Source organism: Physeter macrocephalus, chromosome 16 (assembly GCF_002837175.3).
Source record: "Physeter macrocephalus isolate SW-GA chromosome 16, ASM283717v5, whole genome shotgun sequence".
Taxonomy (NCBI): Eukaryota; Metazoa; Chordata; class Mammalia; order Artiodactyla; family Physeteridae; genus Physeter; species Physeter macrocephalus.
In genome coordinates, this window is record NC_041229.1 from 40,279,650 (window position 1) to 40,297,455 (window position 17,806).

The window sequence follows — 17,806 nt, forward strand, 5'->3', positions numbered from 1 at the left end:
TAAATGTACCAAAATTAAATGTGCTGTGAGCATGACCTGAAAGAATTACACAGGTAATGTATTTACACGATTTGTATTTAAAAGCGTTTTCCAGTTTCCTGGACAACATTTTGGGGCTCTCTCATTTTATTTTTTTCCTAAATACTTTTCTAGGGATTTCAGAAATATATCCTCCACTAGATGGTTATCATGCATTGATTAAACTTTACCTCTGTACTGCTGATGGGTTCTTTTACAGGCCCATTATCTCAATTTCTTGTTTTTCCCCCCCAAATTTTAGGGTTTCATAGTTTTAATCGACTTTTTTTCTTGAAATGGAAAAACCTGCTGGTGCCTGTTTACTTGAACTCACTGGCTCGAGGCCAGTTGAGTTGCTGAACTGTCTGAATGATAGTACTTTGTATGTGCACTTTTTCTCTTAAATTCATGTGTATTCTACAATAGTAATTAGGCTAACAAAGTACTTCCACAGAAGGACTGGCTTTAATCATGTTAATTTAAGGTTACTATATTAATTTTTAGTATATAAATGGATGTTTTAAATGCTTATGAGGGTACTAATTTTTTATGCTGTTATTTTATTTAGCAAACTTTATGGATAGTGAAAGGCAAATTAGTCTTAAAAATTACCATAAATTCTGAGTTCTGATTAAATCTAACTTGATTACACCTTCATTAAATAAAATTTAACAAATACAAATATAGGTCTAAATAAATATGGAATCACAAAAAAACTACCATGATAAAATTGATTCTTCGTAATTTACTCAGGAGCAGAATAAAGATAAACCCCTCACTTTTCTCCAAACAGTCAAGTTTTTGCACAAAAAACTTCTTGCTAGTACTGTTCCTATTCTAACTGTCTCACTGAGACCAGAGGAAAACTTACATACCAGGTGGATAGTCCCAACAGTAAATTCTCCAGAGGAAAATGGGGGTGGTCACAGCCCCAGGTATGCAATAGGTAAGAACTGAGTGCAGGGCTGCTGTTCCTACCTGGGTAGGTCCTACCACTGGGTGGGTGTCATTTTTCAAACTTTTTTTTCCCCTAAGTGTAAATAATCAGGGAGTTTCACAATTAATTAAGCAGAAAAGTTCTCAAAGCTCTAGTTATTCAGAAATGACCTAGCTTTATATCAGTAATTCCACTCGTTTAGGAAGGAAAAAATAATTGTTATTTTAATATTATACAAATACTACATATTTTAGAAGACCTAAAAATAATGATGTAAATATTATGTTTCTTATTGCCCGAGGTAAAGTTTCAGCACAAATTATTTAATTGTATGTTTACTTATTAATTTTAGTTATTTCAGAGCAAATTAACTATCTAATTATGGGATTTTAACATATAACAGATATGAGTTTTCTTTATTAAATCTTTAAACAGATAAGTGCTAAATAAGTGACAATACATTATAAAGGCTTAAAGAGCCAAGAGTCATATTGAACTCTTTTTTATTATTCAATAGACACAAGATTTTTCTCTTTGGGCAGTGGCTTGACTATTTCAATTATCAAAGTCAATTCCAAATCTTCATATATAAAAAATGGAGAACAATTATAAAGTCAACTTCCTATGAGGGGAATGTGATCAAGATGGCATAGTAGGAAGACCCTGAACTCACCTTGTCCCAGAGGCACACCAAAATTACAACTATTTATAGAGCAACTACCTATGAGAACAACCTGAAGACTAGCAGAGAAGATTTCCCATGACTAAAGTTATAAAGAAAGAACCACAACAAGATGGGTAGAAGGGGTGGAGACATGGTATAGTCAGGACCCACATTCCTGGATCAGCAACTTTCAAACTGGAAGAATATCATAATTGCAGAGGTCCTCCCCAAGGAGCAAGGGATCTGAGCCCCACATCAGGCTCCCCAGACTGGGGGTCCTGTACCAGGAAAATGAGCCCCTAGGATGTCTGGCTTTGAACACCAGCAGGACTTATGTTAAGCCAGAGGGCTGTAGGGAACAGAGACTCTGCTCTTCAAGAAAACACACAAAATTTCTCATGCTCCAAGTCTCAGCACAGAGGCAGAGTTTGAAAGGATCCGGGATCAGATAAACTTGCTAATCTTGGAGAGCCTCCTGGAGAGGCAGGAGGCAACTAGGACTCCCCTGGGGATGATGATACAGGTGGCAGCCATTCTTGGGAGCTTGTTCTACCACATGGACACCAGCACTGGCAAGCGCCATTTTGGAGGCCTCCCTCTAGCCTCTTAGTGCCAGAGGTTACCTGCCCACCAGCTGGTTGGCACCAGTCCCAGGACTTCATGGGCTGCACATCCAGCTGTGCCAGGACATGGCCCCACCTATCAGAGGTCTGGAACCAGCCTCAGGCCCCACAGGCCCCATGGTCAGCTATGTTGGGGCCCAACCCCACCCACCTGTGGGCCAGTATCCACCACATGAGGCAGAGCCTGGCAGCCACCCTTGCAAGGGCCCAGCCCTGCCAACCAGTGTGCCCACAGTAGTTGGCCATGCCACAAGAGAAGGGTTCATGCAGCCCACATATGAGGCATCCCAAGAGCACACAACTCTGGTGAATAGAGGGGAGTGTTCTGCTGGGCCCCATAGCACATCTCCTACATAAGACCACTTCTCCAAAATCAGGAATCGTAATCAACCTACCTACTATGAAGAAATAAAGGCAGAAAATTAGGCAAAATGAGGTGAGAGAGATATATATTCCATATGTAGAAGAGGTAGGTGAAGGGAGATAAGCAATCTACCCAATAAAGAGTTCAAGGCAATGATTTTAAAGATGCTCAATGAGCTCAGGAGAAGAATGGATGAACACAGTGATAAGTTTAACAAAGAGTTAGAAAATACAAAGAAGAACCAAAAAGAGCTGAAGAATACAATAACTGAAAAAATACACTAGAAGGGATCAACAGGAGATTAGATGATAGAGAGGAATGGACCAGTGAACTGGAAGACAGTAGTGGAAATCACCCAACCTGAACAGAAAAAAGAAAAAATAATTTAAAAAAATGAGGACAGTTTAAGATACCTTTGGGACAACATCGAGGATACTAATATTCACATTATAGGGGTCACAGAAGGAGAAGGGAGAAGGAAAGGAGCAGAGAACTTACTGGAGGAAATAATAGCTGTAAATCCCCCTAACCTGGGGAAGAAAACAGACATCCAGGTCGAGGAAGTATAGAGAGTCCCAAATAAGATGAACCCAAAGAGGCCCACACCAAGACACATTATAATTAAAATGGAGAAAAATTAAGGTAAAGAGAGAATCTTAAAAGCAGTAAGAGAAAGCAACTAGTTACATACAAGCGAACTCCAAAAGACTGTCAGCTGACTTTTCAGCAGAAACTTTGCAGTCCAGCAGAGGATGGCATGATATACTTAAAGTGATGAAAGGGAAAAACCGACCACCAAGAATACTCTACCCAGTAAGGTTATTATTAAGATTTGAAGGAGAGACAAAGCTTTTAGCAAAAGCTGTAAGTGTTCAGCACCACTAAACTGGCTTTACAGGAAATGTTACAGGGTCTTCCTTAAGCAGAAAAGAAAAGGTCACAACTAGAAATATGAAAATTAGGAAAGGAAAAACTCTCATTGGAAAAGGCAAACATACAGAAGGTAGTAGATCAACCACATGTAAAGCTAGTAGAAGGTTAAAAGACAAAAGTATTAAAATAATCTATATCTATAATAAATAGTTAAGGAATACACAAAACAAAGAGATATAAAATATGACCTCAAAAACATTAAACGTGAGTGGGGAGTAAAAATGTAGAGTTGTCAAAATGCATCTGAACTTAAGAAATCATCATAAACATAGTCATCAAATCACAAGGAAAAAAGCAAAAGAAGAAGAAAAGAACAAAAAAGAGCTATGAAAACAATGAACAAGATGGCAGTAAGCACATACTTATTAATAATTACTTTAAATATAAGTGGCCCAAACACTCCAATCAAAAGACACAGAGTGGGGCTTCCCTGGTGGCGCACTGGTTGAGAGTCTGCCTGCCAATGCAGGGGATACAGGTTCGTGCCCCAGTCCGGGAAGATCCCACATGCCGCGGAGCGGCTAGGCCCGTGAGCCATGGCTGCTGAGCCTGTGTGTCCGGAGCCTGTGCTCCGCAACAGGAGAGGCCACAACAGTGAGAGGCCCACGTACCACAAAAAAAAAAAAAAAAAAAAAAAGGCACAGAGTGGCTGAACAGATTATAAAACAAGACCCATATATATGCTGCCTACAAGAGACACACTTAGATCTAAAGATGCACAAAGACTGAAAGTAAGGGGATGGAAAAACGTATTCTATGCAAATGGAAATGAAAAGAAAGTTGGGGTAGCAATACTCCTATCAGACAAAATAGACTTTAAAACGACATCTATAACGAGACAAAGAAGGACATAGCATAATGATAAAGGGATCAATTCAAGAAAAAGATATAACAATTGTAAATATATATGCACCTAACATGGGAGCACCTAAATACGTAAGCAAATATTAACAAACATAAAAGGAGAAAGTGAAAGTAATACAATAATAGTAGGGGACTATAACAACCTACTTACATCAATGGACTCATCATCCAGACAGAAAATCAATAAAGAAATACTGCCCGTAAATGACACACTAGAGCAGTTAGAATTAATAGATACATACAAAACATTTCATCCAAAACCAGCAGACTACACATTCTTTTCAAGTGCACATGGAAAATTCTCTAGAATAGATCACATGCTAGGCCAGAAACAAGTCTCGATACATTTAAGAAAATTGAAATTATATCAAGCATCTTTTTCAACTATAATACTATAAGATTAGAAATAACTAAACGGAAAATTGTAAAAAAAAAAAACAAAAAAAACAATGCTATTAAATAACAAATTGGTCACTGAAAAAATAAAGAGAAAATACAAATATTTGGAGACAAATGAAAATGGAAACACAATTCTAAATCTATGGGAATGAAGCAAAAGCAGTTCCAAGAGAGAAGTTTAGAGTGATACCAGCCTACCTCAGGAAACAATAAAAATCTCAAACAATCTAACCTTGCACCTAAAGAAACTAGAAAAAGAAGAATAATCAAAACCCACACTTAGCAGAAGGAAAGAAATCATAAGATCAGAGCATAAATAGATGAATTAGAAGCTAAATAAAATAGAAAAAATTAATGACACTAAGAGCTGCTCCTTTTAAAAGATAAAAAATTGATAAACCTTTAGCCAGACTCATAAAGAAAAAAAAGAAATACAGCCCAAATAAATAAAATCAGAAATGAAAATGGAGAAATTACAACTGACACCACAGAAATACCAAGGAGCATAAGATTATTATGAACAATTATACACCAATAAAATGGACAACTGAGAGGAAATGGATAAATTTTTAGAAATGTACAATCTTCCAAAACTGAATCAAGAAGTACAAAATATGAACAGACTTATTATCAGTCATGAAATTGAATCAGTAATCAAAAAACTCCCAACAAATAAAAGTTAAGGATCAGACAACTTCACAGGTGAATTCTACCAAACATTTAAAGAAGAGTTAATGCTGATCCTTTTCAAACTATTCCAAAATATTGAGGGGGAAGGAATGCTTCTGAACTCATTCTGTGAGGCCAGCATCAGATTGATGCTGAAACCAAACAAAGACACCCCCCACCCCACACACACACCCCACAGGCCAATATCACTGCTGAACATAGATGCAAAAGTCCTCAACAAAATACCAGCAAGTCTAGCTCAACAACACTTTAAAAAGATCATACACCATGATCAAGTGGGATTTATTCCAGGGATGCATGGATGGTTCAGTATCTGCAAATCAATCAATTTGATACACCACAGTAACAAACTGAAGAATAAAAGTCATGTGATCATCACAATAGATACAGATAAAGCTTTTGACAAAATTCAACATCCATTTATGATAAAAACTCTCCAGAAAGTGGGCATAGAGGGAACATACCTCAACATAATAGAGGCCCTATATGACAAACCCACAGTTAACATCATACTCAACAGTGAAAAGCTGAAAGCAATTCCTCTAAGATCAGTACCAAGACAAGGATACCCACTCTTGCCACTTATTTAACATAGTACTGGAAGTCCTAGCCACAGTAATGAGACAAGAAAAACAAATAAAAGGATTTCAAATTGGAAAGGAAGAAGTAAAACTGTCACTGTTTGTAGATGATACGAAACGATATATAGAAACCCTCAAGATGCCACCAAAAAACTATTAGATGTAATAAATGAATTCAATAAGTTTCAGGATACAAAATTAATATACAGGGCTTCCCTGGTGGCGCAGTGGTTGCGCGTCCGCCTGCCGGTGCAGGGGTATACAGAAATTCTTTGCATTCCTATACACTAATAGTGAACTATCAGAAAGAGAAATTAAGAAAACATTCCCATTTATAATCACATTAAAAAAATAAAATACCTAGGAATAAATCGACCTAAGGAGGTGAAAGACCTATACCTGGAAAACCATAAGACACTGATGAAAGAAATTGAAGATGACTGAAACAAATGGAAAGATATACTGTGCTCATAAGTTGGAAGAATTAATATTGTTAAAATGACCCTATTCCCCAAGGCAATCTACAGATTCAATGCAATCCCTTTCAAAATACCAACCGTATTTTTCACAGCACTAGCAGAAATAATTCTAAAATTTGTTTAGAAATGCAAAAGACCTTGAGTAACCAAAAAAAATCTTGAAAATGGAGAACAAAGCTGGATATATCATTCTCCCTGACTTTAGACTATACTACAAAGCTACTGTAATCAAAATAGTATGGCACGGGCACAAAAATAGTACGTTGATCAATGGAACAGACTAGAGAGCCCAGAAATAAATCCACACTTATATGGTCATTAATCTACAACAAAGGAGGCAAGAATATACAATGGGAAAAAGACAGCCTCTTCGATAAATGGTGTTGGGAAAACTGGACAGCTACATGCAAAAGAATCAAACTGGACTACTCTCACACCATGCACAAAATAAACACAGAATGGATTAAAGATTTAAATGTAAGACCTGAAACCAAAGAACTCCTAGAAGGAAACATAGGCAGTATACTTGTTTACACTGGTCTTAGTAATATAGTTTTTGGATCTATCTCCTCAGGCAAGGGAAACAAAAGCAAAAATAAACAAGTGTGCTTACATCAAACTAAAAAGCTTTTGCACAGGGAAGGAAACCATAAACAAAATGAAAAGGCAGCTTAACAAATGGGAGAAGATATTTGTAAATGATACATCTGATAAGGGGTCAATATCCAAAATATATAAAGAACTGATACAACTCAACATCAAAAAGAAAAACTGGGGCTTCCCTGGTGGCGCAGTGGTTGCGCGTCCACCTGCCGATGCAGGGGAACCGGGTTCGCGCCCCGGTCTGGGAGGATCCCACATGCCTCGGAGCGGCTGGGCCCGTGAGCCATGGCCGCTGAGCCTGCGCATCCGGAGCCTGTGCTCCGCAACGGGAGAGGCCACAACAGAGGGAGGCCCGCATACCACAAAAAAATAAGTAAATTAAAAAAAAAAAAAAAGAAAAACTGATTAAAAAATGTGGATGTCAATAGACATATAGATAACTAAAAGACATGAAAAGATGCTCAACATCACTAATCATCAAGGAAATGCAAATCAAAACCACAATGTGATCATCTGTTAACACCTGTTAGAAAGGCTATCATAAAAAAGACAGAAAATAACAAGTGTTGGTGAGGATGTGGAGAAAAGCAACGTTCGTGCACTACTGGTGGGAATATAAATTGGTACAGCCTCTAAGGAAAAAAATATGGAGGTTCCTCAAAAAATTAAAAACAGAACTGTCATATGATCCAGCAATTTCACATCTGGGTATTTACCTAAAGAAAACAAAAACACTAACTCAATAGCCAAGATACAGAAACAACCTAAATGTCCATCAATAGACAAATGGATAAAGAAGATGTGGTGTATATATACAATGGAATATTACTCAGCCATAATTTTAAAAAAATGAAATCTTGCTATTTGGGACAACAAGTGGATCTAGTGGATGGATCTAGAGGCTATTATGCTAAGTGAAATAAGTCAGACTGAGAAGGACAAATACCATATAATCTCACTTATACGTGGAATCTAAAAAAACAAAACAAAACAGACTCAAGGATACACAGAACAAACTGATGGTTGCCAGAGGGGAGGGTATAAGGGTGGATGGGTGAAATAAGTGAAGGGGATTAAGAGGTACAAACCTACAGGTATAAAATAAACAAGCAATGGGATGTACTAAACAGCATATGGAATATGGTCAATAGTACTGAAATAACTTTATATGGGACAGATGGTTACTAGACTATTGTGATCATTTCATAATATATGCAAATGTTAAATCACTATGAGGCACACCTGAAACCAACATATTTTATGTCAAGTACATTTCAACTAAAATAGCCTTCCTATATGAAATAAAATCTTACATAAAATATATATGATTAAATGCTATTTTAATAAGATCACATTGAAGGCTATACATCAATGGCATTCCATTTTATGATAGCCCATTAACAAATCTTTAGACATATATATATATATATGTATATATATATATATATATATGTGCTAAGTGCTCCAGAGGTAATCAAATATCAAAAAGTGACTCTGCCTTTATGGAAAATACAATAAAATTGAGTAGGCTAAAGTAACATGTATGAAAAAATAGTAAATAATATAGATATGATATAATTATGTGCTAAATTATGTTGCACCAAGTAGGAACTCAAATGTTTTCTGAATCAATGAATGTCAACAATTATTGGGATTGAGATCATCCAGAAAGTGAGATAAGACAAGGCTTCAGTGATCTTTTTAATGATATTAGAAATGATTTTCATGATAACTTATTCATGCTTCTTAGACTACAGGTGAGTCCCATAAATCCACAAGTATTCATTAAGCCCTACACTATACCAAACACTATATGAAGAAAAAGCATAAAACATAGTCCACTTCTTCCCTCAAGAAGTCTATGACTGATGAGACAAAACATACCCATACTAAACAATTAAAAAAATAAGACAATTCTAAACTTAGTGCTAAATTGTTATAACTAAGTGCTAAAGAAAGTCAAAGAAAGGAGAACTAAATGGGCCCTAGAGTAATGGGAGATGAATTCATGGAGGAAATAAAATTTAATCTAGTCCCTTAAGGGACTGGTAGGATTTAATAAAGAAAAGGGTATGTCTTTACTCTCGTAAAGGAAAGGTGGAGGGCATATAATAGGTTGATTCATTCATCATTCACTCATTCATTTGTTCATTCACTCATTCAACAGAAGATTTTTTCAGTGCCTCCTATATTCAGGCACTATAGTAAGTGCTGAGGTACATGGTAAACTAGGACCATAACTGCCCTCAGTGAGCCTACTGGTAAGGGGATGGGTAGCTGACAAGAAACAGGTAATTTTAATATTGTGGTATGATAGGTGCTAAGTAAAGGATGCTATGATGGCTTCGAGGAGGGACTCTTAGCAGAGGAAAGTCAGGGAAGATTTCGTATAACATGTAAAAGTTATGTGGAGAGACTTGAAACATTAATAGGGCATGGCCATGTGAAGTAGGGAAAGGGGATTTTTAGGTAGAAGGAAAAGCATGTGCAAAGGCCTGGAAATAAGAAAGAACATGAGAAATGATCATCACACACACAGATGAGAATAAGCTACTCTAGCTATAGTGGAGGCTTTGTGTAAGTCACTACAGGGAAACAAAGTGGGTGAGCCAGATTAAGGAAGCCATGGAATGTGAAGAGTTGACTTCCTGTGGGAAATTGAGCACATGTTCTACAAGGAAAGCCTATGTAAAGAAAGCATATCTGGTCTGAGAAGTGCCCAACTTGGAAGCCATTCTATGATCCAGAAGAGATAACTTGACGTTATCTCTATCCTTTAAGGGAAAGTACACAGCCAGAGAAGCAGAGGGCCAAGGCCAAATTTGAAGGATGAGTAGAGGAAGAAGGGTGAGGAGCTACTGAAGAAAACAGAAGAGACAGAACCACGGGATATAACAGTTAATATCATGCATTTGGAATTATCAAGCTATGTGAGCTTGGGCAAATTACTTACAAGCTATGTGATCTTGGGCAAATTACTTAAAAACTTAAAGATTTCATTTCTTTTCCTGTGAAATGGGGATAATAATACCTACCCCCCACACACGGTATAAGGATGTAGACACTAATGTATGTAAAGTATTCAGCAGAGTGCAAGGCATGTAGTAAACGCCCAATGAACAGCAGCTCTTTGTTGTTATACAGTTCTACCAGTCTCCCTGACTTTTTATCTCTAGTCTCTGTACATTATATTACCTTATCATGACTCATTCCCACCACTCTGTCTGGCTAATTATTCCTCAGATGCCTTTTCTGACTCCCAATACTGGGTTAGGTAACCCCTATACAGCCCCCTGCACTCTGCAATTTCCTATCACTCTTTAGCATAACTATCTAGTTAATTGTCTATACCCACTAATGTATGTCTCCTTCCACTAATATTAAGCTCCATGAATTCAAGGATCTAGTCTGACTTACAATCCTAACATACTGCCTGACACATAGCAGACATTCAATAAGTATTTATAGAATGAATGAAAACATTCTGTGGTGATTGTGGCACGCGATAAATACAGAACAGAATAGAGAACCCAGAAATAAACCCATACATGTACAGTCAACTAATCTTTGACATGGACACCAAGAACACACAATGGGGAAAGGATGGTCTTTTCAATAAGTGTTGCTGGGAAAACTAGACGTTCACAAGCAAACAAATGAAACTAGACCTTTATCGTAGACTACTCACAAAACCTAACTCAAAGTAGATTAAAGACTTAAATGTAAGACCTGAAACTGTAAAACTGCTAGAAGAAAACACAAGGGAAATAGCTATTTAACATGGGCCCTGGCAATGATATTTTGGATGTAACACCAGAAGCACAGGCAACAAAAGCAAAGATAGACAAGTGGGACTACACCAAACTAAAAAGCTTCTTGCACAGCAAAGGAAACAATTAACAGAGTGAAGAGGCAACCTATGGAATGGGAGAAAATATCTGCCAACCATATATCTGAAAAGGGGTTAATTTCCACAATATATAACAAACTCATCCAACTTAACAGCAAAAATACGAACAATAAAATTAAAAATTGGGCAAAGGGCCTGAATAGACATTTTTCTAAAGAAGACATACAAATGGCAACAGACACATGAAAAAGTTATTAACATCACTAATCATCAAGGAAATGCAAATTGAAACCGCAATGAGATATCACCTCACACCTGTTAGGATGGCTAGTATCAAAATGGCAAAAGATAACAAGTGTTGGTGAGAATGTGGAGCAAAGAGAACTCTTGTACACTTCTGATGGGAATATAAACTGGAGAAGCCACTATGGAAAACTGTATGGAGGTTCCTGAAAAAATTAAAAATAGAACTACCATATGACCCAGCAATCCCACATCTGGGTATATATCTAAAGGAAATGAAATCAGTAGTTTGAAGAGATATCTGCACTCCCATGTTCATTGCAGCATTGTTCACAATAGCTAAAATATGGAAACAACCTAAGTGTCTATCAATGGATGAATGGATACAGAAAATTCCACATAATGGAATATTATTCAGCCATAAAAAGAAGGAAATCCTGCCATTTGTGACAACATGGGTGAACCTGGAGGACATTATGCTAAGTGACATAATCCAGACATAGAAAAACAAATGCTGTATGATTGCACTTATATGTGGAATTTCTTTAAAAAGTCAAACTGATAGAAGCAGAGAGTAGAATGGTGGTTGCCAGGGGCTATCTGGGTTGGGGGTTGGGGGGGTGGAATGAGCAGATGTTGAATCAAAGAATACAAACTTTCATTTATAAGGTGAAAAAATTCAGGAGATCTAATGTACAGCATAATGACTATAGTTGATAATACTGTATTGTACACTGAGAATTAGCAAAGAGAGTAGATCTTAAGTGTTCTTACCACACACACACACACACACACACACAAAAACAAATGGTAACTATGTGAGTGATGGATGTGTTAAATAATTTGTGGTAATCATTTCACAATGTATATATACATCAAATCATCACATTGTATACTTTAAATATATACAATTTTACTTGTCCATTATACCTTAATAAAGCTAGGGGGGAAGAAAGAAAGCTTTAAGAAACCAATGTGAAACTGACTAACTTCATTAAAACTTGAGTGCTAACTTCTCTGTGGGATATATACTTTCTAATATTCTTGTTTTGAGGAGTGAGGGAGACTTGGAAGTTTGCATCTTGCTGCATCTCCCCTGTACCATGTTTATTTCTAACCTTTTGCTCCTGAGCCAAGTGAGTGAGGCTCCTGTCAGGGAAAGCTGGTGAAGACTCCTTCCCTCCCTCAGAGCAAGCAGGGCCACGTAACCTAAGAGGGGCTTGGCTGTGTTATATTAGCCCTCTTGGGTGTGCCTCATCGTCCTGTTCTCAGAGACCAAGCCCACTCTATGACTGGCAGAGTGCATTTGAAGAGAAACATATAGGAAAACATTTCACAGCAAAATTGATGGGATGCAGCAAAAGCTATAACCAGAGGATCACATATAGCTTTAAAAACCCTTACAATTAAAGAAAAAGATATAAAATTAAGAAATTCAGTATTTATCCTAAGATATTAGACAAAGTACAACAAAACAAATCAGGAAGAGGAAATTAATAAAAGACAGTAATAATGAAATTAGGAAGAATAAATAATAACAAATCCAAAGTCAATACTTTTAATACTAATAAAATAAGCAATGATTCTGTGTGCCAGACTTAAAAAAGAGAGAGAGCTAAACTATACAAACTTAGAATTAAGAAAGGAAACAAATACAGAATATGGAAGAGATGCAAAGAACTTTAGGATATTACTCCCTTTGGTAACAAGGAAACATACTGGAATGGGTAAAGATTTCCTAGAAAAATAAAAATGACCACAAACAACCTAAGAAGAAGTGAAATTTGAAGAGACCAGGTACCCTGAAAGAGAAAAGAAAGGTAATTGAAAATCTACTTCGCTGAAACTTCAGTTACATATATATATACATTCTTTTTTATATTCTTTTCCATTATGGTTTATCTTCACTGGTTCAACATCCAGACAGTTTCATAGCTAAGCCTCCTTCTAACCTTTAAAGAACTGTAATTCCAATATTATTTAAACCATGCTAGACTGCTCATAAATATGGAAAGTCCTCAATTTATGTTATAAAGCCAGCATAACTGTATAACAGAAAAAAGAGAACTATACACAAATCTCATTTATACACACAAATCTTAATTTCTAAATAAAATATTACCATATAGAATCCAGAAATATATCAAAACTGTTAGAGTATGACTATTATATGTTGAAGTCCTAATCATTATTAATGCCTTAGAATGGGACTTTACTTGTAAACAGGATCTTTACTGAGGTAATCAAATAAAAAATGAGGTCATTAGGGTGGACCCTAATCCAATATGACAGGTATTCTATAAAAAAGGGAAATGTGGACACAGGGAAAGACATGCATAGAGGGAAGATGATATGAAGAAACAGAAAGAAGATGGCCATGTGAAGACAAAGCATTGGAGTGATGCCTCTACAATCCAAGGATTGCCAAAGATTGTTGGCAAATCACTAGAGGCTATAAACAGGCAAGGACGAATCCTCCCACACAGGTTTCAGAGGGAGCATGGCCCTGTTGATACCTTGATTTTAGACTTCTAGCTTCCAGAACTATACAACGGTTTCTATTGTTTTAAGCCACCCAGTTTGTGGTACTTTGTTATGACAGCACTAGAAAATGAAAACAATGACCAAGAAGGTTTATTCCAGGAATTCAAAGGTGGATCAATATCAGCAAATACGGCAATCATAGTCTATCACACACCAACAAATTAATGGACAAAAACTATATGATGTCACATATGCTGAAAAGGCATTTGATAAAACTGGCAGCAAATCTTAAAAACTCTAATTAGGAATAGAAAGACAAAATAAAGACCATAAGTCAAGAACAAATATTATCCTAAACAGTAAAACTCTGAAACAATTTCATCTAAAATCATAAATTAGACAAATGTGTCAACAATCACTATTATTATTTAAAATTCTCTTGGAAGTGCTAGCAAGTTCAATATGACAAAAATTACTGATATGAACAGGAGAAAAGAAGAAATACAACTATTTTTGTTGAGACAACTGCATATCTCAAAAAACTTAAGAACCTCCAGTAAAATGCCTACTAGAATTAAAAGATAATTTGGCTTTTTTTTCTATATTAGCAGTAAGTTTTTAGATATGGAAAAAGGAAAATATTCCACTTACAATAGTGACAAGATTATAAAATGCTTGAGAATAAATTTTAAAAGAAAGGCACAGAATTTATACAAAGATAATTGTAAGGTCTTATTGAAGAGCATAAAATAAGAGATGAAGAAATGGAAAGCCACGCCATATTCTTGGATAGCAAATTTTACTATTATAAAAATGCCAATTCTTTCAAAGATAATATATAAACTTAATTCAATTCCAAATAGAATCCAACAGGAAATTATCAGGAGAAACTGGATTAATTGAGCTTAATATTTATATGAAAATTTAAATTGAATTCCTGTTTTATATCACACGCAAAAGTGTAATTCAAATGGATTAAAGACTCAGATGAAAAATATAAAAATCTTTGAATAAACTATATGTATTGTCTAGAAGTTGGAAGAACCATGTTACACAAGGAAGGAAATTCAGATGTTACAAACAAAAGGATGTACATGTTTGACAAATAAAAGTTTAAAATTTTTTGTATGATAAAAAGATATAATAAATAAAATTAGAAACAACAAATTTAGAAAAATGCTTTTATAAACTGACAAGAAAAAGATTGCCCAAAGAAAATGAGTTTGAGCTTTTCTCGAGAAAAAGGAGCAAAGACTGTAACTAATTTATAGTACATTGTCAATAAATATGCAAAAATATGCTCACTGTAGTCAGGCAAATGCAAATTACACTACTATTGAGAAATCACTTTACACCCATCAGACAGACAAAAAAATAAAAGAGCAATAACACCTATTATTGCCACTAAGGATGAAAGAAAAGGGTACTCTCATACAGAGACGGCAGAAATATGATTCGACAACAAATATTTTAAAATTAAAACATATTCTTTGAATCGGCAATTCCATTCTCAGAAACCTATTCCAAGATGTATGTACAAGGATGTTTTCGACAGTATTGTGTATCTGTGTAAAAATCTAGAAACAGAGTTATTAATTATGAATGAATTACAGTTGACCGTTGAACAACAGGGGTTTGAACTGTGCGGGCCCACTTATACATGGATTTTTTTCACTAAATACGTACCACAGTACTACACAACCCACGGTTGGTTGAATCCTCAGATATGGAGGAGGGCTGACTGTAAAGTTATGTACAGACTTTTGACTGCATCGAGTCGGCACCCCTGACCCCTGCGTTATTCAAGGGTCAACCATAATTCTGAAAAAATAGCTGAATAACTTTTGATACATTCACATCATGGGATATTATTAAGATACTCTATACAATCAAATAAGACCTAAACTTGTTGACATAGGATCTGCAAAGGATACAAGACACAGAGAAGTGTGTAAAATCTAATCCATTTAAAAAAGAAAATTAAAACACCTAAATAGGTATGTGACTACACCTACACACAAACATATATGAAAAAACACAAAATGATACAAACTGAATAGTTAACGTGTTATCTGGTGGATGGGTTATGAGGTGGCTAGAGAAATGGAGGAAAGGGGAAGGGGAGAAGCAAGAGAAAAAGAGAGACTGCACTAAAATCACTAGTATGTAAGTTACACTTCAATTCATTAAAATTTGTATATACCTTATATGAGTATATATACATTTATTTTTTCTAAGAAATTAAGAAAAATAAAAAGATGTTTCTCTACTGACTTGTAGAGATGTCCGTGATACGTAGTCAAAAGGCAGTTTAGAATAATGTATATATTACACATGTATTTCTGTAAAAGAACACTCAGCTCATCCCTCCTAAGTGTGTACACAAGCAAGGAAAAAGTTATAGAATGCTACACACTAGCTGGTTAGCACCGAATATCTCTGAAGTCCAAACTGGGATTGGGGATAGGAGCAGAGATAATTAGCTTCTTCTTTACACATCTTCACATGTTTTATTTCTTGATAAAATGAAAAACAATAAATGAACAAAGCCAAATGCCTACAGGAGCCAGAGTGAAGCAGGCTTAGTGGGGGCTGTGACGAAGCAGAATACACAACTAAAAACATCCAGATTGAAATGTAAAAAAATAACATAAAAACCATTTTTTGAGAGAGAAAAAGACATAGATGAGGGCAGGATCCTAAATAACGTTTTCGTGTGTCCAGTTTAGAAAAAAAAGTCCTTGTGTTACACAGATTTTCTGTAACAGACAGGGAAATCACACATACTTTACTTTTTATCCATCTATACTCCAATCACAGGATCCATAACAAGGCCCAAAGAAGAACGCAGAATGCTTCTATTCTTTGATGCTAGAATACAGACTATTAAGAGAACAAGGACATACTATCACAGAAATATAGTATCATCATAGACAGAACACTCTTTGACAATAAAGTGTAGCCATATTGTTTTGGATCTGTCTCCTAAAGCAAAGGAAATAAAAGCAAAAATAAACAAATGAGACCTAATTAAACTTAAAAGCTTTTGCATAACACAGTAAACCATCAACAAAATGAGAAGACAACCTACTGAATGGGAGAAAATATTTGCAAATGATATGATCAATAAGGGTTAATATCAAAAACAGCTCATACACTCAACATCAAAAAAACAAAAACCCGGTTAAAAAATAGGCAGAAGAACTGAATAGACATTTTTCCAATGAGGACATTCAGATGGCCAACAGGCACATGAAAAAATGCTCAACATTCTTAAGCATCAGAGAAATGCAAATTAAAACCACAATGAGATATCACCTCACACCTGTCGGAATGGCTATCATCAAAAAGAACACAAATAACAAATGTTGGTGAGAATGTGGAGAAAAGGGAACTGTCATACACTGTTGATGGGAATGTAAATTGGTGCAGCCACTGTGGAAAACAGTATGGAGGTTTTTCAGAAAACTAAAAATAGAAATACCATATGACCCAGCAATTTCGTTCACAGGTATGTATCTGAGAAAAACAAAAAACACTGATTCAAAAAGATATATGCACCCCAATGTTCACAGCAGCATTATTTACAATTGCCAAGATACAGAAGCAACCTAAGTGTCCAACAACAGAAGAATGGATAAAGATGACGTGGCACACACACACACACACACACACACACACACACACACACACACACAAAATGGAATATTACTCAGCCATAAAAAAGAATGAAATTTTGCCACGTGAAACAACATGGATGGACTTGGAGGGTATTATGCTAAGTGAAATAAGTCAGAGAAAGACAAATACTGTATGATATCACTTATATGTATAATCTAAAAAATACAACAAACTGGTGAACATAACAAAAAAGAAAGAGATTCACAGATATAGAGATAGGGGTAGGGGATTAAGAGGTACAAACTATTATGTATAAAATAAACTATGAGGATATATTGTACAACACAGGGAATATAGCCAATATTTTATAATAACTATAAATAGTGTATAACCTTTAAACTTGTGAGTCACTATGTAGTATACCTGTAACTTATATAATATTGTAAATCAACT

The 17,806-nt window shown here is 35.7% G+C and overlaps 1 protein-coding gene across 7 annotated transcripts in view; it reads right to left on the bottom strand.

Moving 5' to 3' along the window:
- Nucleotides 1-17,806, bottom strand: part of DEUP1 (deuterosome assembly protein 1) — a 110,729-nt gene that overhangs the window by 24,162 nt on the left and 68,761 nt on the right. Inside the window, exon 12 of one of the 7 annotated variants that reach the window (XM_028501659.1) lies at nucleotides 6,490-6,513. The exons of the other annotated variants lie outside the window; for them this stretch is intronic. Coding sequence (XP_028357460.1) covers nucleotides 6,490-6,513 — 24 coding nt within the window. The remainder of the gene's footprint in view (nucleotides 1-6,489; nucleotides 6,514-17,806) is intronic. 7 annotated transcript variants of the gene reach the window in all.